Below are 22,981 nucleotides of genomic sequence, written 5' to 3' on the forward strand. Positions count from 1 at the left end.
GAAAGACCAGCCAGGCCGCACTGACCTGCAGTGTGGGAAGGTCGATGAACACGTGTCGGTCCAGTCGGCCTGGCCTCAGCAGAGCGTTGTCCAAAATGTCAGCTCGGTTGGTGGCCGCAAGGACAATGACATGGTCGGTGGTGCCCATTCCTGAAGGAACAGACAGCAGCTGTTAGGGTGGGGCCCCGAACCCGGCAGCTTCCCCACGGACCCCCTTGAGGGACATGGGGAGGGAGAGGCGGGGCACCTGAACGCAGAGCTGTGGACCCACCTGGGCCCGTCCCTCCTGAGCGCTTCCACCAAAACCACAAGAGCAAGAACCCACCGCTTCCTTCCCAGGCCGCGGCCCAGAGGCAGAACCGGAGGTTGGAACCCGGTTCTGCCCTCCAAGGCCATCCTCCACATCCAGACAGCAGCCCTGCAGGAAGAGTGTTCCCGGGGTGCAAGGGGCACCTCCCCACACCACTGCCAGGGACATCGGGGACATGTCCCCTCCAACACTGGCACTGAGGGCCCCAGGTCTCTCATGAGAATTTAAAAGCAAGTCCAGAAACCATCACTAACGGCCCACACCTATGTGTGAACCTGGGCTGGATGCTAAGTTGAATAAAGCAACTGCAAAAATGCCCCACGAAGCAGCCGGAGGGATCCGACCCCGAATGGACGTACGACGCTAGTAAGAACAAGTGTCACAATGATACGGAGGTACTTCTCCTAGAGAAGGTGCGGAACTGTGGGTCTGCTGTAACCCACGGGGGAAGAGGCTGGGGTGCTGGCAGACAGAACTGGCCGGAGTCACGACAGGCACCGAGGCTGGGCTGGGGCACGGCACTCAAAGCAGGCTCGCCCCTGCTTCGGAAAAGTTCCATAACACAAAGTTTAAAAAATAAAGATGCCACGATCCATCGTTTGCTAACTTAATCTGTAATAAACTGACATTGACAAATACAATTTCAAATCACCTGTACAAAGTCTTTCAATGGAAGAGAAATCAGAGTCCTTCACTCCACTGCACGATCCCAGGACAGTGGCCAGGGGCCCAGCAAGCCCCGACCCAGGGAGGGCACCCACCTCGCCCAGGGGCTGACACCACCAGGACAGCCCAAACCACACCCAGCCCCAAGGAAATCACTCCAGAACTTCAAAGAAATGTCTCCCAGAGACCAGGCTCCCAGCCTGGGCTCTGCATTGTGGGATGTGGTGAGCCCAGACACCTCATGGAGCCTGGGCCCACTCACGGCTCGAGAGTGGACAGTGCAGAAAAGCGTCTGCTTCCCAACACAAAGGCGGCATTTTAAAATAACTCAGACTTTTGAAATAAACTCGGACAAAAGCAAGCACCACCCAGCATACGTGATGCAGCAGCCCCTCTGCCCCAACCGCCTACGCTCAATTTTAGGAAAAGCGAAACTCTGATATGGAAACGACAGGCTTGCTGGAGGGAGGGGCCCTGGGCAGAGCTGGCCGGGTCCACTTGCCGGGACACCTGGGGATGGAGGAACACCTCTGCCTCGAGTCCCAGAGCGCTACCTGGGACACCTGCCGGGAACCCCCACTCAGATTCCCCAAACGCCTGCCTGCCACAGGCCGGGGCTGTGAACACAGAATCCTGAGATTATACAACAGTGCGAAAACGTTGAAAAACAGTAGAAACAACAGGTGAGAAGAAAGCAGCAGCTGGGCCAGGGTGAGCGTGAGCTGGGAGCTCCAGGTGGGGACTCTCGCAGGACGGCGATCACCTCTGTGTCAGCAAGTGGCCCACAGGGCTTGTTTAGGGACTGGCATAGCTGTGGGCACACCGCAAGTGGCAGAAACTGTACAGATGTCCCCGTGACTGCGTGTCAGGTGACTCCCTCGTGGAGCCAAAGCTGCCGCAACCCCGTCTGCCGGGCACGCATCTCTCTGCGCGGTGCCTGGCCTCCACCCCGGACTGAGGCAGATCCCACCTCCACAAAGACCTCCCTGCACAGCCCCGCCCCCTCCCCGCCACTCGCGTGTTCTCCTGCCCAGAACTGTCATTTGCACGGTCTGATATAAATGGAAGCATACGGTCTGTAGCCTTTTGAGGCTGGCCTTCTTCACACAGCATAAACCCCAAGGTCCAGCCAGGCAGTTGGGCATAACAACAGCGAGTGTCCGTCTCTTCCCTGCTGCCTGGTGCCCCTGTGAGAACACGTCAGGGCGCAGCCACGCACCCACCGCAGGGCACACGGCCTCTTTCCAGGTTTCAGCCGTTACAAGTGAGTGAACACTGGCGCACGCATGTTTCGTGGACAGTGGGTCAACGCGCCGTGTGTGCTCGGCGTGTTCAGAGCCGCCCAGCTGTCTCCCGGGAGGCCGCACGTTTTCCCTCTCCCGCCGCAGGGGGTCAGGTTCGCTTCCCCTGCTGCTTCACAGATGTGTTTTCCCAGCTGCTTCACTCAGATCAGAGCCCAGGTTCACGCACAGACCTGGGATCCAGTCTCTTCACATCCTCACGTCTGCTCTTGCCACTATTTTGAATGAAGTGAGAGGAATGACTCCACCTTCAGGGCTGAGTGCACAGCTAAGTAACAGGGACGTGTGTGTGAGGGGGACAGTCGTGGGCCAGCTTCCGGGGGCCGAGAACACGCTCTCCAGAGGCGCCCGGCTGGGCTCACGCAACAGTGAAGGCTCAGCGCAGGAAGGACGGCACTTCAAGAGGTGCTGGAGCGGCTGGACGTCCACACGCAAAGCGAGCTGTGACCACGCCTCACACAGAAATTCACTTAACACGGGTCACAGACTGACACGGAAAAGGCCGTGTGAGCGCTACCTGCAGTTTCCTCTTTTTCCTTAATTGATTTTTACTTTCTTAATGAAGTATAGCTTATTTATAGTGCTTCAGGTATAGCACTGAATCACAGCGCAGGGATTCAATTATGCTTACGTATATATGTATACACATTCTTTTTCAGATTCTTTTCCATCAGAAGTTGTTACAAGATACTGACTACAGTTCCCTATGCTGTCCAGGAGGTCCTTGTGGGTTAGGTACCCGGGCCTTTCTACGGGCTCCAGGCAGAATCGAGGTCACAGGGGTGTGGACGGAGACGCCCACGGTGGGGGGCAAGGAGCAAAGGCCTCCTTGCGCCCACTGGGCTGTGAGAGGGAGCGCAGGCGCCCCGCCCTGCCCGTGCAGTGGGCCTGCTCCCCGCCCCGGCCGGCTTCCCGCTGCGGCACCAGGTCGACGGCATGCTCTGCGCTTGGATGAGCAGACACTGCTCCTCCCTGAGGGGTGACAGAGGCTCCTCAGACGCTCAGCTGTGTCTGTGCACAAAGGCCCGCTGGCGGCAATCCAGCCCTGCCAGGGCCTCTGAGGGGGTGCTCAGGGGTCTGGGGGGCCCATGGCTGCAGCAAAGCTGGTGGAAGCTGTTCCTCTCCTTGGCACAGAGGGGCCCGTCAGAGAAGGCGCCAGCTGGGAACGCTTCCTGGGGGTGCACATCACCCGGAAGGGTGGTCTCTGGCTTCAAGCGTAAAAAGCAACAGGAGCAGAGAGAGGCGGGTACTGCTCCCGGGGCCCAGGTGCGCAGCCACAGCGGGCCACGAGGGAGCCCCACCGTCACGCACACAAAGTCACAACTATGGGTGAGGTCACGCTTTAGCCTCACTCGACACGTCAGGAAACTCCGGCTCGGAGGACGGGAGGGGAGGGGCGCGCACCCTGCCGCGTGCCCCTCATGGCCCACGAGCCCCCCGGGGCCAGCACTCGGGCGGCAGCTGCAGGACAACGAGTCCGGCACCCGCCTGGGCCGTGGAGCTCAACGGTGGCTTCCAGAGACGCTCTACCCTGTTCCACGGCATCACCACGGTTGCCCGTCCTTCTGAAGAGAACCAGAGGCCACGGCTGAGACGCAGCACTTCTGACAGCAGGCTCCTCAGACCCTGCGACGGGGTCTCCGGAGACGCGGGGTCTGACCTGCAGATGACTAGACGGCGCGCTCAGGGTCCAGCTGCTCACAGCCCAGCACGCGGGGAGGGGCTGGGCAGGGCGGAGGCAGCAGGGGTGGGTGAGGGGCCCCAGGGGGGCCCCGCTCCAGGGAGCGACCCCCAGAGCTTCATCTCAGGTGCACAAGACACCGAGTTCCCAGGGACATCCTCCCCGGGAAGCGTGCTCCTCAGACCCTGACCACGGGTCAGAGTCCCCGAGCCATCCTGACGGACACCCGGACGAGAGGGGGATGCAGGTCTCCAGGGGCAGCTCCAGACGCAAACCATTCTCAGGACCTAACGAGGCAGCCCTTTCCTCTGCCGTGAGAAATCACACTTTGATCTTCAACCTGCAGAGCTTTCAGATGACGAAATGCCTCCCCTGCATCAGCCCCGACCTGCCCAGCGCTGCAGGCCTGCGTCCCAGCACCAGAGTCAGGGCACGGGGGTACCGCCGTGCACAGTGACGCCACCAAGGCTGCTGCACGGCTCCTGCCACACGTGCGGGGCTCAACCTCACTCAGAGGACACAGCAGCCTCACAGGGGACGTCCTTCCCCAGGCCTGGCCTGGAAGAAGTGCCACAGTCACGAGGACAAGGACATAGAGACAGGCCCAGGCTGGAGGAGACCAAGGAGACAGGACAGGTAAGCAACATGAGGCTGGACTGGACCCTGGCCCAGAAAGGGCGCGTCTGCAGGTCAGAGGCACCTCTGGACACCTGCGTCAAGCTTCACCCACGTCGGCCTCTGGGCTGCGTGCAGTAAGGGAATAGACTGCTTTTCCATTGCTTTTGTAAGTCTGAAACTATTTGAAAGTGAGAGGCTAAATAAAAAAGTTTCACCCTTAGCCACATACAATCAGATTCCACTGGCCACACACTGGCCACCAGATCCACCATCCCAAACACCGAGAATACTTTAAAGAGGAACATAAATACACAAATAGGGACTTCCTTGGCGGTCCAGTGGGTAAGACTCCGCGCTCCCAATGCAGGCGGCCTGGGTTCAATCCCTGGTCAGAGAACTAGATCCCTCACGCACGCCACAACTAAGAGCCCACATGCCGCAACTAAAGATCCCACATGCTACAACTAAGACTGGCACAGCCAAAATAAAAGATAAATATTAAAAAAACAAACAAATAAATAAATGGTTCTCTTAGACCAAAACTACTTTGAGAAAAAAAGTGTCTTCCTGATCTACCATACCTAAAAACAACACCAGAATTCTGATTAAAGAAAAATTAAAAATGGATCCTACACAGCTGGGACTTGAAAAGATATCTGTGTGCCCATGTTCACAGCACATTATTCACAACAGCCAGAAGAGTCCATCGAGAGATGAGTGGATAAGCCAACTGCGGTCCATCCACACCTGGGAACGTTACTCAACCTTAAAAAGGAAGGGAATTCTGAGACTTCCTGGCGGTCCAGTGGTTAAAACACTGTGCTTCCAATGCAGGGGGTGTGGGTTCGATCCCTGGTCAGGGAACTAAGACCCTATGAACCTTGAGGACATGATGCTGAGTGAAATAAGCCAGTCACAACAGGACAAACACTGTACATTCCCACTTAAATCAGACACAGACAGGAGGGTGGTGGGGGCCAGGGGCTGGGGGAGGGAAGAATGCCGAGTTGTTATTTAATGGGGACAATTTGTGTTTGGGAAGATGAGAAAGGTCTGGAGACGGATGGTGGTGATGGTCATACAACAAGGGGAATGTACTTACTGCCACTAAACATTGCATTTAAAAATGGTTAAAACCGTAAAATTTATGTTTCGTATATTTTACAATGAAAACAGACACAATATCTACACACACACACACACACACAAAGAGGATCTTACAGGAGTAGCTCAAAAAAACCAATTCCATTAAAAAGAAAAAAATTGTGTGGAAGCCAGTCCAGAGGTCATCTCAAGGGCAGCAGACACAGCACCCCCAGCTGTGCGTCTGAGGCACCAGCTGCACCCACGTCGGACACAGAGACTCTCACAGCAGCAAGGCTCCCTGGGCTCCTCTGAGACTGACCACCACCATCGTGACCCAACCCGACACGGTATTCCCACCTTTTCTTCTTTTTTCTTTTTGTACTACTGCCCTAACTTTGGGAAAGTGAAAGCTGTGTTTCTGGTTATCACCTGCCGGAGAAAGAGTTCCCAGTGCTGACAAACCCTCAGGGCCCACGAGCATCCCTGCCAACCCGGCCCCGAGCAGCGCTCACCGTCCATCTCCACCAGCAGCTGGTTGAGCGTCTGCTCCTCCTCCGTGTTGGAGAAGCCGGACACGGTGGTGGAGCGCTTCTTGCCCACGGCGTCGATCTCGTCGATGTACACAATGCAGGGGGCCCGGGCGCGGGCTTCCTTGAAGAGGCTCCGCACGCGGGCCGCGCCGAGGCCTGAGGACACAGGGGATGGGGAAGCGGGCGGGTCAGGGGCACGGACCCTGCTCTCGGAAAAACCCCAGCAGGCGGACCCTGCTGCACGTGTGCCGGCCCACTCCCTCCTGGACCGCCCAGACCACGGCTCCCCAGAACGTCAGCGCCCCGTTCCCTCCACGCCCACGACTCCCTAAGGCAACCCAGCCACTGCAGAAAGAGTGCGCCCCGGACACATGGTCGGGGGGGCCCACCTCCAATGACCTCTACGAACTCCGGGCCAGCCATCGCCAGGAAGGGCACCTGGGCCTCTGTGGCCACCGCCTTGGCCAGCAGCGTCTTCCCGCAGCCGGGGGGGCCGAGCAGCAGTGCGCCCTTCGGGACCTTGGCTCCGAGCTGAAGGAAGCGCTCTGGGCTCTAGAAAAGCAGCAGAGGACACGCACTGACCCCCGGCGCTCCAGAGAACCTTCGGGACATGACTCTTGGGGGCCCTGGGTCACGTCCATGTGGCTCTGGGAAAGCAGAGTGCTCTGTGGTGACGGGGAACAGGCAGCGCAGGGCACCGTGGTCACGGAAGCCACCACTTAGGTGCCGGCCAAGCAGGGGGCTCACCGTGTAGCGCGGCACCGGCTGGGCAGTCCGCCCCGCCCCCTGCGCCGCGCCCCCCTCACCTTCAGATAATCCACAAACTCCTTGACCTCCAGCTTGGCCTCGTGCATTCCTGCCACATCTTTGAAGCTGACTCCTTTCCCCGTCTTGCCATCCACAATCGTGAAGCGAGCCATTTTAAGCTGATTCTGGGCAGAAAGACAAAGGGCGGAGGAGCCCTGTGCAGCCCAGTAGGGCAGGGCGGAGGAGCCCTGGGTGCCGGCTCACCTGCACGTCCTGCCCCACCGTCCCCACTCACTCAGATGGCAGCTAAGGGCACGGTCCAGACACACGAGTGCACTGACAGCTAGAAAGCTGCCTGGCGTCCAGCAATCTGCCTTAAAGGAAAACACTCCCCATGTCAAATAGGTGAATCAATGTCTTTGCGTGAGCCATCTTATTTCTCTGTGTGACCTTCCCCACTATCGTGTGATTTCTTTTTCTGATTATAAAAGCTATGTAACAACACGCAGTTCTGGGGAGTGTTGGTAAAAAAGTTACTTGGTCAATTTCTGGAGTGCAATCTGGCTGGACAGACAAGCTCTTGGTGAGGGGCTCAACCTCAGCCACGATCTCCCTCAGGACAGTCTCTCAAAAGATGCAGCTGCGTGGGATTCGCCCCAGTATTATTTAAATACAACAATAAACAGCCCAAAGTGTCCAAGAACTATGAAACTGGCTGAGCCAGGTACGGCGCACCCCACGAGACACCACGCTGCCACTGACACTGTGCGTGCACGTCCTGAGCGACCGAGGGCCCCAGTCCGGGGGAAAACTGGGGCGCTCTGTCCCCCCGGCCGGTTCCCAGGAGGGGCTCCTCCACGGCCCTCTGCTGATGTGGCTGACAGGCCAGGTACGACTTGAGGGGGAGGGAAAGTGCACGTTACAACGAATGCCATGACAGCAGAAGACTTCTAAAGTCCATAAAGGTCGTCCTTTTAAAGACAACCTTTAAAGCTGTCTCAGCTAGCAGGGAAACCCCCCAAATAGTCACGTCCAGCTGAGAGTGCAAAATGCAGAACACAGGGCAGCGTAAACCCCTTGGCTCAGCCATCCACATGCCAGGAGAGGGGCCTCGGCTGGAGCCAGTGCTGTGCCCCCCAGGTCAGCCAAGCGGAAGGAAAGAAGAGCTGCCAGACGACGTCCAGGCTGACGTCCACTGTGCACTCATCCCGCAGGTGACGGGAAAGGGTCAGCACAAACAGACGAATCCCAGGACCACAAGCTCGGGGAGACGATAAGTACAACTTACAAAAGCACTGAATCCGCCTTCCCGTCCTGTCATTCCAGCCAGACGGAAAACATACCACAGGATGGCCAGGCCCACGGCTGTCATCCCCAGGGCATAGAGGGCGCTAGCATGAGAGAGAAAGGTGGGCACAGCCTCAGGCCTGGCCGCCGGGCAGCCGACACACACGCCTCACACAGGCTGGGGCCCGCAGACGCTCCCAAGATGAGAAGGGCTCCCTCACCCTGAGATCAACCTGTGGAACCAGCACTGAAAAGGGGTTTCCTTGTCCCATTCTCACCAACTACCCCTCCTGCATCAAGTGCTCCCGAAGTCTCAGATCTGGAGCACAGCAGTGCTGGGCACGCAGAACCCGACCGTGGCATGAAGCCAGAACGTCACCCGCCATCCAGAGCCCTGGGGTAACTCATGCCTGCCAAGAGCAGCTCTTCACCTTCCACGTACTTTGTTTTCAGAAGTAGGCCGTCAATTTTGGTCACTAAGGCAAAATCGGTGTAACAGTAAAAAGAGAAAACCGTAGGGCATCACCCCCCAGACGAAGAGGGGGACCCATCCAGGTGTGCCCCCCCAGTCCCTACAACAAGCAGAGGTGCAGCCTAGGGGCCCTGCACCCTCAGGAGACAGAGGCTGTGGGACAGACACACAGCACTTCACAGACGCCGCTGGTCGCCACGAGGGGACGCAGACCTCTGCACACAGTGGCACCCAGATACATGGCCCGCGACCCGCTGATGGACGTGCCCCCACCGAGGAGGCTGCAGCCCCTGCCGCCCACAGGCCCGCACGGTCTCTGTGTCTCTCTCCAGCACAGAGCCAAGAAGTTCCACCGGACACCCTGCTTCTCCCTTTCCCGCCTCATCTTCCTGTTTGCAGGCGACAGCAAACCCAACCTGGGCTGAATTCGGAAACACCACAGACAGCGGAAGTGGTGCCTAAACGTGACTCCAAGCTGGCCCACCTCATGCCGCCCCGCACGCGCCCGCCTCCCACGAGGGGCTCTAGCTCACTGCAGGCACGGCCAGTGTGAGATTTTTACTGGGGTTTGTTTCTCACATTACAAAGTCAAGCCTGGTTTAGTTTAGAGGCACACAGAAATGACCAACCTACTTTCCAAAGAATCCCGTCCGCTTATAGGAAACCGGAATCCTGTCCTTGCCTTCGATGTTCAGCTCATCCTCAGCTGCTCGAAGCTTCTCTTCAAATTTGTCGATATTTGCCACCTGCATTCGGTACATCAGGGCCAGCCGCTGGGGGCAGAAAGCAGAGGGACCGCGAGAGTGATGAACAGGTCAGACCGCTGACCCTGAGGACAGAGAATGGTGCCCCGGCCACAGCGTGTGGACAACGGCGGGGCTTCAGAGGCAGAGGCCTGCCGCTCAGAAACCCCCTCACGTCTAGGGAGTTTTCATTCTCCCAAACACAGTGATGGTGACACGTTCACGAAGAAACATTGTAAGCAAACGAGGGGCAGCACGTGCGCCTTGAACTCAGCACCCGGGTCGCACCCCGCCGTGAGGGCGCAGCAGAGCCTCAGCAAGGAACCCGCGGTGCTGGACCACACCTACAGTCACCCTGAGAAGGTTCCCTGTTCAACTACCGGCTGGATCTGACAGTCAACCGAGTGAGCTCCTCCGTCCTCAGGCAGACGAGAGACTAAGAAAGAGGGAGCAGGCGGCGTCTCCCGGAAGCTGGTGGGACAGTCCCGTCACCTCCACCCCAATCCCACGTCAGTCATCGTTCTGGCAGCCAGGCCCATGCTTTCCAGGGTTAAACTGTTCCAGGCTCCGATTCTAAGCACACTCCTGGAATCTAAATGGAGCAACCAGACTTCCCCCTGCCCTGGATGACCATCATTATGAGTGGCCAGTCAGGCTCCACTTAGAGGGCTAAGAAGCCCAGATGGAGGGGCACACAGGGGACCCACCAGTCACAACCAAGCTTTGCACTGGAACGCCTCTTGGCCTTAGTGGCTGGATTAACCTAACAGACCCCAAACGCTTGGTCTGAACTTCATCAATCCTCGATCACTCAAACACTTGCCCTGGCCAATTTGGATGGAAGGGAAAAATGTAGAAAGGACCCTCTTTCTATTTCAATATCCAAAGGCAAAACGTATGATTCCAGAAGCCCCTTCAACCCCGCGTCTTGTGAAGCCTTCTCTGATCCCCTGGGCCCAAATCAGCCGCTTCAGCAGCAGCCAACAGGCCCCTCACCCTTGGGCCGGCAGCGGCCACCATTGCCCCTGGTCTCTCAAGCGCACTGGAATTTAACTTCTACTATCTGCCCAGCTGTGAAGAAGGAGAGGCTCGCAGGGCTGGGCTGTGCCCATGGCAGCGCTTGCTCGGGCAGGATGAGCCCCCTCACCCCAGCACCCAACCAGCCCAGAAGCAGAGCAGCGCCCGGGGTGCCCGCGAGGCATGCTCTGGGGCCCCATGGGAGTGAGCCATCAGGGAGGAAGCGCTCCGCCCACGGGAGCAAACCTGCGCTGCAGCGAGCAGAGCGAGTCCAGCCAGAAAGCCCTGTCTCCCGGCGTGGAGAAAGGGGCCTGGTTTTCCCACTGTCTAAACTTTTAACAGAAGATGAGAAGGATGCTAAAGAAACACAACAATTAAGTATAACTCATGATCCTTGATTGGATCCTGGATTAAAAGTATTAACACAAAAGGCTCTCAGGCCAGTATAGAGGCACCTGGGAAACACAAACAGGGTAAGTGTGTTAGAAAATATGCTGGGGGACTTCCCTGGTGGTGCAGTGGATAAGACTCCACACTCCCAATGCAGGGGGCCCGGGTTCAATCCCTGGTCGGGGAACTAGATCCCACATGCATGCTGCAAATAAGAGTTCACATGCCGCAACTAAGGAGCCCGCCTGCCGCAACTAAGACCAGGTACAACCAGATAAATAAATAAAATACTAAAGGAAAAAAAGAAAATATTCTGGTATCGATGTCACCTTTCCAGGGCCTCAGGCTGGCGGTGTGTTCCTGGGGGTAAATGAGAGGGGTCGGAGATGGGAAGGCAGGCTGGACAGTGAGTCCTCCTCACAGGAGGGTCTGCAGAGGCGCTCTCCGTGCACCCACCCACCTGCTTCGCAGCAGCGCTGTCACTGGGCGTCTCTCCCCTCCCTGACGCCCAAACCCTCTACCTGGCACGAAGCTTGCAGCCTGCCCTCCCCCTCGCAGGGCCCCTCTCCTCCGTCCCCTTTCTTTCCTGCTCCTGCCCAGGGCCGGCCCTTGCCCACCCGTCTCTCAGCCACCTGCTCCGGCCCCAAGGGGTTTCCACCCGGACAGCCCCATCCCCTCCCTCCCCCGCCTGCTGGGCTCCAGCCAGCCACATGCCAGGCAGAGCCTGGACGCCCGCTGCCCCCTCTCCCTCAGCCCAGAGCCCCTGCCGCCCTCCCACCTCCTCTCTGCACAGTCCCCGCCGGGCCCGCACTCACAGGCCGCCCGAACACCACGGCGCCGGGGTGCAGGTACACCTCCACCACGTCGCTCTCGGGCACCACCCGCACCCGCTGCACCTCGCCCTTGGCCAGCATCTCGTGCACGAAGTCGCTCCAGGAGATGCTGCCGCCGCTGGAGCCGAGCGCGTTGAGCAGGCTCATGACCACAGCGATGACAAAGAGCGTGCGAAGCCGCTCGCGGTACATCTGGTCCTCGCGTTCCCGGCGCCGCCGCGCCTCTGCGGGGAGGGGGAGCGGGCGTGAGACCAGGGCGGAGCCCCGCCCCTGCCCCGCCCCCCACGTCAGGGGGGCTCCATGTCCTGCGCCGGCGTCTGTCTCCAGTGTGATCCTGCATCTTAGCCGATTCTTCAACACAGTGACTGCTTACACGCCACGCCGTTCAAGGGCACCAACATCCCACTCCCTGAGGCCCCACCTGCTCGGATAACATGAAACCATTTTTAAAGTCAAAAGCCTCCCAGGACCAGCGCAGCTCCACAGTGACGCCACATCTCACTGACAGCACATCTGCCCAACTACGACCCTCGCGGGCCCTCCAGGCTTGACCAGATACCCACCCATCCCCAGTGCCTGTGGCACACGCCCAGGTCCCTGATAACAACAGCCTCTCCACCACCACCTGCCCTCCCCCCACACAACACCTGGGATTGACACTCAAGCGAGCTGCACAGCACTCATCACAGAAACACTGGGAAAATAGCGCACTTAGAAGTGTAAAACAGAGTCTGGAGACCCGTTCTTTATCTGAACCATCAGGTGAATTCCCCCGATTCACACCTGACATAGGAGCTCCTGGGGCGTCACCTCCCTCCGGCCCACAGCACAGACGGGAAAGAGTCCCAGCAAAGGCAAGGCCAAGTGCTCCTCCCACCAACCACATGGGGGCAGCGGCTGCTGTCCACCCAGCACTTCACATGGTCTCGCTAGCCCACTGTCCCCAGGAGCCCACCTCCCCAGCCCTTGCACCCACCGGACACCTCATCCACACCCCAGGAGGCCGTGGAACAACCGGCCTCGCTCAGCTGTGCAGGGGGGGCCCATCCTTCCTAACACTCCATGCAGCTTTTGCAAGACCTGCGGTTAACAACGCCTCTTGAGAAATGTGTGTACAATTCTTCACCAGCTCTGCCCAAGACAGACCTGTCTCAGCAACCAAAGCTTCCACCGAGCAATCACCCTCCCCAGAGGCCACGCCGGCACACACAGCAGGGCTGGCCGTGGTCACCTCTCCAAGGACAGACTGTGGAGGGGCTCAGGCAGGGCCCCTGCCCTTGGCACAGCCTGGAGGTGCAGCCACCCCCACACACACCACCTGCTCCTCCAACGGCGGCCTGGAGGAATTCGAAAGCATTTTAAATCGGTTTAGAAACCTGAAGCCTGAGGGACTTCCCTGGTGGTCCAATGGTTAAGACTCCGAGCTCCCAACGCAGGGGACCCGGATTCGATCCTGGTCAGGGAACTCGATCCCACGTGCTGCAACTGAAGATCCCGTGTGTCGCAACTGAGACCCGACGCAGCCAAATACATAAATATTTAAAAAATAAAAAGTAAATAAAAGGAAAAATCTGAAGCCTGAGAAGACTGTCACAGCAGCCATGTTGAAAACACGAAGGTACATTTTAGGTATCACCCTATCTTATTACAATAGATTCTAACAGTGTATCTGATATTTCAGTGTATCTGATATTATAGATTCTAACAGTGTATCTGATATTTCAGTGTATCTGATATTATAGATTCTAACAGTGTATCTGATATTATAAATTATAACAGTGTATCTGATACTTCAAGCTCATAAAGGCGACCACTTACTGTGACTGTGGACAGCAGATTCATGTTCTCACGTGAGAAGCCATCTCTCTCAAATATTTAACCTTCAGCCTCGCTAACAACCCTGTGGGGGGCAATCAACCCTGGCAGCCGCACTGCCCAACAGCCCTGCCATGCCAGCCTGAACTGGTTGAACTAGTTCCATTTCTGAAACTTTAACATAAGGAAACCAAATGTAACAAAACATACATCCATAGTACTGATCAGGTATGAAATCATGTGGGCCGCTCCAAGAAAGACAACGGGAAAACAGTAAGGGAAGATACAAAAGTGAGACACAGGATCGGCTTAACAGATGGAAGGTTCTTGAGGTGTAGGAGACGAAACAAGATCTGACCCTGAGACTCTACATAGAAAAGGCATGTGAATGCCCTGGGCAGAAAGGACATTCCCTCCACTCAGAAGGCCCCCTTGTCTCCTCCCCACCAAGTCCATGATCCCTCCAGACTCGGGGACACGAGGCTGCCGGCTGGCGCCTCTGCCTGGGTCCTGTCTGCGGGGGGTGAACCCGCCTTCGTGAGCACAGCTCCTCCCGCCGGCTGCTCCTCGTATATGCAGCTCACGGAGAGCTGAGGGTCACCCCACAATCTCTACTGCCCGGGGCACCCAGGAGAGGCTGCTGCTTCCTAAGCCGTTAGACTGTCTACCCGCTGGACCGCTGGAAAACTGTGGTCCCACGAGTCCTTCTCGGGGGTCTGAGGATGTCAACTGATGTGGTGAGTCACCTGAACCAGCCGCCTGAAGACAAGTGAACCAGTTACGACGCTGCTGAACGTGCAGACCGCTGCAGGGGCCCTCCACGTGTCCACCCCAGCCGTGAGCTCTGTGCCGTGAACACAGGGAGGATGCAGCCATACCCTGGCTCTCGTTAATACCACCACGGGGCTGGTCCTGACCCACAGCCCGGAGAGAAACCTGAAGATGGAGACGAGGTGCACCGCACAGAGGATAAAGGGGCACCGTCCACAAAACGTGTTCTGGAAATGCCAGCCATCGCTGTTTGTTAACCTTTCACAATGAGGTAACTGTAGGCACCACGTACTCGTGAGAAGTAACAGAGGCCCCTCTTCCGCGTCTACTGGGCTCAGGGCCTTCCAACAGTCAATCTGACAAAACCGGGAACAACATCACAACCAAAACGTGGACAATACTGACACAGCCACCCCTTGTGACCCGCGCTCCCGTGTGGCTTCCGTTTTGTGCGATTTCATCACAGGTCAACGTCTGCGTATCCATCATCAGTCAAGACATGACAACTCCATCACTCCAACCACTGATCTGTTCTCCAGCTCTGTAATCTTGTGTTTGGAGAATCGAACGGTAAATAATCTTTCAGGACTGGCCTTTCTCATTCAAGGCTCTCAGAGGGCAGGTCTGAGCGGGACACTGGGCTGTGCTGCCTGCATGCAGTCCACAGAGCTGAGAGCTCACGGGCCAGTCAACTCCCTCACAGTCCAGAAGACACCCTCATGGAAAAAAAATCTTGCTTAAGCAAGCAATTATCGTCTAATGCAAATATAATGGACATGAACTTTATCCCGTTTTCTCAAGGCAAGCTACAGTTCAGCCCAAAATGAACAAATATACAACCACCCCAGGAAGGAGGCGGGGAGGCACAGCCCCAGCCCAGGGCCGCCGCCTCGTCGGGTGTGCACCAGGTGTACAGGCGGCACGGGCGGAGGGAAGGAGCCGCCGCGACCCTTTCCCCAGACTGACTCTGCCCCTGGTCCCCGGCGCTACAGTGCCCGACGGTTACCTGCGATGGGCTTAGCGGGGGGAACACGTGTCCGCAGCCACGGCAGGTCAGGAGCTGCAGAAAGAAAGCGGCCATGGCCACTCCTCCCAGAAATCAGTATCCGCAGGACCACGCACCAGCTTGAGCGACGCGACACCAGCCAGGCAGACGCAGAAGCTGCTCCGGCCCACCTACCTTCTCCTTCTAAAGGCTTTGCCCGTTTCAAGTTAAGGAATGGTCCCCTCTATTTTCTCCTAATTCTTTTCCGGTTTTGCTTTTTAAATTTAACGATTCAATCCACTCAGAATTTATGTTGGCAAATGAAATGAGAGTCTAATTTAATCTCCTTCCAAACAACTAAGCAACGGTTCCAAACCATTTCTATACAATCCACCCTTTCTGACACTGTGTGAAATGCCACTTTAGTTACTTGCTAATTCTTAGACAAACTAGACTCTGCTTCTGGATTTCCTACTTTGTTCCATTAAACTATGTGTTACTGGACCCAGCACTGACTTGTTGGGAGGAAACAATGTTCACATCTGCCAGTATCAGCCTCCTCAGGGTTTGTTTTCCGTAACCCTGCGTATTTTCTCATGAAACAAGCCCTTACCTTCCTCCTCCAGCTCAGAATGTCTCTGAATGAATGACACACTTGAAGACACAGCACATATCTCAGAACATGAAGACACACGTGTTCAAACAATCAGCTTTAAAGGAAAACTATGATCTCGGTGATAAATTACAAGTTATTACTATTAAAGTTCTACCTGCCAAACGCCGAGCAGAGGGCTCCTGACTGGGATCTCCTTCAACAGCCAGGTGCTTACAAACCTCGGGGAAAACTGGGATTGCCAGCGCTACACCCCAGGAAGGTAGAAGAAGTATAATCTGCCAAGTAATTTCACACGGAAACGTGTGGAGTAAGACACCTGGAATTGCTGACAAAACCAATGAAACTGTAGGAAAAATATAAAAAAATAATATCAAAAAAAATTGTAGGAGGGAATTCCCTGGCCCTCCCAGAGGCCAGGGGCCACTGGTTCGATCCCTGGTCTGGGAATGAAGATCTCACATGCCGCACGGTGCAGCCGGGGGAAGAAAAAAAGTAGGAAAAATAAAGAAAAATACCCATGGTCAAAGGTCATGCAGTGAAATGCTTAAAAATGCATGGGGGGACTTCCCTGGTGTCACAATGGTTAAGAATCCACCTGCCAATGCAGGGGACACGGGTTCGATCCACGGTCCGGGAAGATCCCACATGCCGTGGAGCAACTAAGCCCATGTGCCACAACTACCTAGCCTGTGCTCTAGAGCCCGCAAGCCACAACTACTGAGCCCACGAGCCACAACTGCTGAGCCCACATGACACAACTCCTGAAACCTGTGGGCCTAGAGCCCGTGCTCTGCGGCAGGAGAGGTCACCTCAATGAGAAGCCCGCTCGCCACAACTAGAGAAAGCCTGCGTGCTGCAACAAAGACCCAACACAGCCATAAATAACTAAATAAATTTATAAATTTATAAAAAAAAAAAAAAGAAGAGCCAAGTCCCCTGGGGGCTTTCCCCCAGGGGTGATGATGAAGGAAGCCTGCAGCACCCACACTGCCTGAGCCTGTGGCCAGGAGGTCGACAACCAGAAACATCTAATCTGAACCCAACCAAGGGCACTATGGGAGTCGAGACCAATGGAAAGTTACAGCTCCTCTCAAGGTAAACGAAGGGGCCGCCAGCGAAGGATGGACGTGAGCATCAGGAAAACGCAGCTCCTCCTCGAAAGTCGAGCACAAGGGGCTTCACCCCATAACCAGTGGGCTCTGGGGCCGAACCTCCAGACCCCCAGCTCCTGAAGACGTTTCTGGACCAGACTAGGGAGGAAGGTCCTCCCCACGGTTACCAAAACTTGGTCGGGAAGCCGTCTTGTCCCAACTAAGCTGCCAGGGTGGCTGCGCCCTTCCGGAAAGATGAGGCCTGGGGAACGGGACCAGTCTGTGTGCAGTTCTGGTGACAGGCCCGGGGTCCGATAAAGAAAGTGTTTCTCAGGCTGCCGTCCCCCCTGAGGCGTCTGGGGCTCACAGGAGCCTGGTTCTGAGCATGGCTGGACTTTGGGTAAAGTACCTCCTCTAGGGCCCCCGGGCCTCGGGTCCCGCACCACAACCCTCTGCAGCCACGTCAAAATCAGCGCCACTTCCCCACGCGTGTGTCCCTCCCTGGACCCAGCAAAGAGCAGGCATCCAGCGTCCTCGTATGTAGAAAGGGCCAGTGACAGGGTCACTCTGAAGAGAGTGCACACAAGTCACTGAGCACAGTGCTGGGCGCGCTCCAACCACTCCTAAGGCCTAGCGAGTTCCACGTGCATCAGCTCCCCGCAGCCAGCTGGCATCTTAGACGTCAATCCAGTCCGAAGTTCCCTTTTCATTTCCCTCCCCTTCACACAATCATCGAGTCCTAATTCCAGAGTCGAGAGGAGACTTGCAAGTGAGTTCGCTGTGCCCTGAGGCTTGGGGCCCCACTCCTTCCCCAAGCCCATGCCCCGTACCATCCTGTCCTCTGGGGCTGCTCCTCAGGCCTGGAGGCAGTGCCAACACCAGTCAGGTGTGCACGAGAGCGGGGCTTCGGCCGGCGAGTCCTGGAGCCTTCCTCCCCCAGAGCTCTGAGTCCAGGGCGGATCCGAGGTCCACCCTCTCCACACAGAGCACAGCAACCCCACCCGCCTTCAGGCACTCTGAACAAGGGACACAGGTGCTGATGAAGCCGTCCCTAAAAGGATGTGCAGGAAGAATCCAGCTATTGCATTAGGGACGGGGGCAGGTGTGATCCTAGGATGGGCTTCTTATTCCTTAGACTAGAGCACACACGTGCAGACAACCAAGGCAGCCATCGCTTAAGATCTGATGGATATACCTTCGTCATCTTCAGGGCTCCTCCCCTTGGCTTTATCGCTGCCTTTCGTCTTCTGCTTCCACCTTGAGGTGTTAAAGTAGTACGTGCCTCCTACAAGGAATAGGGAAAGTGTTTAATAACAATCAGGCTTGCAACTACAGGGGAACCCTCAGGAGAAGAGCGTATTCCCAGACAACCAAACAAAACAGAAGCTATCTGAAAGCTACGTGCACAGGATCTAGACGCTGGGGTAATCATTCTTATTCTAATATCTACTCATTATAAATAATGAACCACTTCAACTGAAGTAAGTGTTTCTGTAATTTAAATTAGCCAACGTGAGGGAATAAAAATGATGAACACAGGGCTTCCCTGGTGGCGCAGTGGTTGAGAGTCCGCCTGCCGATGCAGGGGACACGGGTTCGTGCCCCGATCCCGGAAGATCCCACATGCCGCGGAGCGGCTGGGCCCGCGAGCCATGGCCGCGGAGCCTGTGTGTCCGGAGCCTGTGCTCCGCAACGGGAGAGGCCACAGCAGTGAGAGGCCCGCGTACAGCAAAAAAAAAAAAAAAAAAAAAATGATGAACACAAACTTGAGAAAGTGTCATGAAATTGTTGGAGAACAGCCCTTTCAAGACATGCAGTCACTTTAAATGAATTTAAACAAATGAACAGCGGCGAGCGGCGGCGAGCGGCTTCGGTAGGGCGCAGCAACAGCAGCCCCGGGCCACCACCTTCACCCAGACGCGCCCCCGGACCACTCCTCACACCAAAGGATCTGACTTGTCCAAGGTCTGAACCAACCACTGCTTAAAACGGGGGAAAGCGTCTCACAACGTGACTGGGCTGCACCTTTCTTCATACACATTAAGAGAATCACAAATAAAACTGCTTCGATGTCCACCTGACACGGGGGTGTCTGGAGGTGACGGCTGTGCCACTGGGGGCACGTGCAGGCTGCCATGACCGGGGTGGGTACGTATGTAGCAGTGGGAGATTTTGCTTTTTCCCTGTTCCAACTGAATAAAGGGGGGAGTAAAAGTACAGGTGTCAACCCTTATGGTCCTTTGACCTAAGATCAACAGAGACAGCAGGATGTCCCAAGATCCCATTAATCGGTGCCACTCCAGTGTGAAAGCACGTTATCTGTAGGCTGCGTTTACGTGCCTTCTGCACGTAAGACACACACAGCCAGTTTGCAGCTCCTTACTAAACGTCCCTGGAGTTGGCTACAGCACATGAAAACCTTTGTCAAGCAGCCCAATTATTACCAGAATTAAAAACAAAAAAAAGAGAGACAACTCAAAAGAAGCAAAAATGGCTTGTTCAGACCTTAGACAAATTTCCTCCTCATAAACTTCGTTTCAGAGCATCTGGGGGCTCACAATGAGTAGCAGCCGGTCCTCTTCGTGATTTCGTTTGTCTGATGATGTCAAACAAGCAACATTCTCTGAATTTATTCACAAATGCCACAGGCTCTGCCTGTCACCTCTGTCTTCAAAAGATACACACCTAGAAGTTTCCAGAGTCCGACTGGATTCTGGACAAGATGCTGTTTCACCAACAATGTGCTGATCCCTTCAAACGTAGGGGTCAGCAGTCGCAACTGGAAACTCTGAAAAGAGCGATACAGAGAATCAATCGCACCAACACCACAGCACACCCAGGCAATGCAGACTAACTCCCTGCTGCAAAAGCTCTCCTAAAAGCTCTGATATTTATTTACTCGTAATATTAACACTGTCCTGAAATAGGAACCAATAGTCTGAGCATTATTGCAAAGCTTTAACGTAACATCAAAAGAAAAAAACAAACAACAGCATCAAAACCTTAAAAGCAGTGCTCGCTTCGGCAGCACATACACTAAAGTTGGAACGATCCAGAGAAGATGAGCATGGCCCCTGCGCACGGATGACATGCAAATTCGCGAAGTGTTCCATATTTTTTGGACCTGAGGACACGGGGAGGGGGAAGGGTTAGGTGACACGAAGTCAGAGAGTGGCACTGACGTATATACACTACCAAATGTAAAACAGATAGCTAGTGAAGCAGCCACATAGCACAGGGAGATCAGCTCAGTGCTCTGTGGCCACCTAGAGGGTGGGAGGGAGACGAAAGAGGGAGGGGATATGGCGATATGTGTATACATATAGCTGATTCACTTTGTTATACAGCAGCAACTAACACAACAATGTAAAGCACTATACTCCAATAAAGATGTTAAAAAAAAGTTAAAAAAATAACTAAATACAATAAAATGGGGATGTTGATTAAAAACAACAACAAAAAAAAACCCTTAAAAGCAAGCGAGCAAGTCAAAGAAACGCTGACCCCAAGGTGCAGAACAGTGGCTGCCATCCTGTGAGCCAAGGCTCACAGCTCTCCTGCAGGACCCAAGGAGCAAAGGCCACAGTGGCTGCCCAGACCCTTTGCTCCCCACAGCTCCAGACGACTATTCCTTGTAGAACATTCCCAGGTAGTCCACCAGTGTCCCACTTGAATGTGTTTTATGTTATGGTCAACGGTACATCTTAATTTCTTCTATCTCTGGGGTGGCAATTTCTTCATTTCTGTTTTATTTACTTATTTATTTTTAATTTTTTTCCCCTTAGTTCATCCCTGGTCTGCTGTTATTATGGAGAAAAGTAACTCCTTACCAAAGAAGTATGTTACATGTAATTTCCTGTTAGCAGCAGGTTAAAAATTCCTCGTCCATACAATCATTGTCCCATTTAATTAATACTACTATTCTTGGCTCAGGGATGACCAGGAGGCATAAAAGGGAGGACCACAGAGTGTGGACTGGGCCCAATAACTGAGAAACATCAGCGTGTTAGATATAGTGGGGGAAAAAAAGTCATTCTTCAAAGTCAGCCCTAAACACTGCTTGTTTAAACCAGATGACTTTGTTTTATTACTATTATAGCCACTGGTGAGGTTATCTGTTTAGACTTCACAAGTATGTGTGAATGCCTACTTCAGTCCTTATTTATTTACATAGAATAATCAAAGAATCTGATTAAAAATAATAATTTTCCTTCTCAGTAGAACTAAACAGCAAAAACAGAAACAAGTGTAATGCAGCCATAGCTGCCCTCAGACTCAGGAAAGGTGGCCAGGAATCTAGAATAGGATTATGATATGAAATTGATCCTCAAGTTACGGTAAAATACAATAACAATAATACATTATAACCTAAAATCTGAGAGTCGAGGTCCTAAGAGAGGGCTAAAAAAAAATCAGCGAAAAAGGCTGATTTTTCAGCTTAGAACTTAGGGTCTTTGTTTTCAGAGTGAAATGTTAACGTTAACAGTGCCTGGAACACACCCTTCACCCATAGGGTCTGTGAATTTGAATCCATAACATGTCAAGCTACACGACAAAAGCAAAACACAGTTACAAAGTACTTTGCTCACACAAAAACCTTTCTGACAGCCCACTTAGAGCATCTGGAAGGTGCTGGAATTCATCTGGGTGGGATCTGATCTATACGAGCTGATAGTTCTCTGCCAGAAATTGATGAAACTCTTACTCGATTCAATTTCAAAACGCCAGGAAGACGGGCAGAAAATACCAACACACGAAACAAGGACTAGAAAAGTCCAAGCAGGAACTGTGCGGCCTCGCCCCCCGCCCCTCCCTCGGGCTGCCCGCCCGTCTCGCCCCCCGCCCCTCCCCAGGCTGCCCGCCCGCCCGCCTCGGCCCCCGCTCCTCCCCCGGGCTGCCGGCCGGAGCGGCCTCTCGGACGACGAAGACCCGGCGGCGGGAGGGCATCTTCCCCGCACATTACCTGCAGGACTCGGCCTCCAGGCCCGACGACACCCATGAGAGGCCTGTGGACAACATACGGCCACCTCCACCCGGTCCTGGCGGAGCTGCCTGGGCTCCAGCCAGAGTAGCGGCCCCGCAGCCGCCCCGGCCCTGGCCCTGGCCCCGGTCCCAGGCGGAGAGCGCGCAGCAGCAGATACACGGCCGCCATGTTGACCCGGAAGCGGCGCCTGCGCGGTCGGGGCCTCGTCGGGGCGCCTGCGCGGTCGGGGGCGGGGTGGGGGGGTGGTTTCCTCGGAGCGCCTGCGCTGTCCGGGGCTTGTTGGGGCACCTGCGCGGTCAGGCTTGCCAAGCGTCAGTCACCTGCTCGCGGATTCCGGCGCCGCCCACGGCGTCAGCTGCACCCCTAATCCTACTGGAGTTCTCTAGCGGTTTGAGGTGCCACCTTATGTGGAGCGCCTCGAGTAGAGCTGCAGCCAAGGAGGGCATCGGAACGCCGCGCCGAGCCGCCGCTCCCGTAGGGACTTGGCGCAGCGGGTCCCGGGACTTCAGAGCGAGCGAGGGAGCCCGAGGGGCGCGGAGCGTGCGCAGATGGCAGGGCCGCCCGCGGCCCTGACCCCGACTTCGACCCTCAGACCCGGATCTTGACCCCGACTCCTGACCCCGACTCCGACCCTCAGACCTGGACCCTAACCCCTACTCCGACCCTTGGACCCCGGCGCGGTCTTGGAAGAGGGTGCTGCCGAGGGGAGGAGGGCTTCGCTGGTCCGGGCTCTGGCCGCAGAGCCTGCCCGGGTGGTGCCCGGAGGGTCCTGCGGACGGAGCGGACGAGGAAGGGGCTTAGGGTAAGAGCAAGGACTTCAAGAGAGGGGAGCTGAGCCCCCCGGCGCAGGCGGCTGGCAATCTTGGCCTACAGATGCTTAGTTTTGGAGACGTAACCATCTCGTCCACTGTTGTTTTCTCCTGGAGGCAGGCTGACTCCCTCTGGAAGTCGTGCCCAGCTCTGGAGACCAGGATCACACCCCGGGGGACGTAGTCCGCTCGATCCCTGGGAGGCGGAGGGGAGTCTGTGGTTGTATCC

At 55.6% G+C, this 22,981-nt stretch overlaps 1 protein-coding gene across 1 annotated transcript in view; it reads right to left on the reverse strand.

Annotated features, from left to right (window-relative positions):
• The window catches only part of SPG7 (SPG7 matrix AAA peptidase subunit, paraplegin), a 29,772-nt gene extending 7,651 nt beyond the window's left edge, over window positions 1–22,121 (reverse strand). Inside the window, 10 exon segments of the mRNA XM_082608213.1 lie at window positions 26–150; window positions 6,175–6,348; window positions 6,582–6,744; window positions 6,999–7,124; window positions 8,228–8,330; window positions 9,332–9,471; window positions 11,664–11,905; window positions 18,155–18,244; window positions 19,645–19,747; window positions 21,923–22,121. Of these exon segments, the coding sequence (XP_082464339.1) occupies window positions 26–150; window positions 6,175–6,348; window positions 6,582–6,744; window positions 6,999–7,124; window positions 8,228–8,330; window positions 9,332–9,471; window positions 11,664–11,905; window positions 18,155–18,244; window positions 19,645–19,747; window positions 21,923–22,111 (1,455 nt within the window). The 5' untranslated portion in view covers window positions 22,112–22,121.
• Between the last annotated feature and the right edge of the window lie 860 nt (window positions 22,122–22,981).

Source organism: Mesoplodon mirus (genome assembly GCF_964341445.2).
Source record: "Mesoplodon mirus genome assembly, chromosome: 19".
Lineage (NCBI taxonomy): Eukaryota > Metazoa > Chordata > Mammalia > Artiodactyla > Ziphiidae > Mesoplodon > Mesoplodon mirus.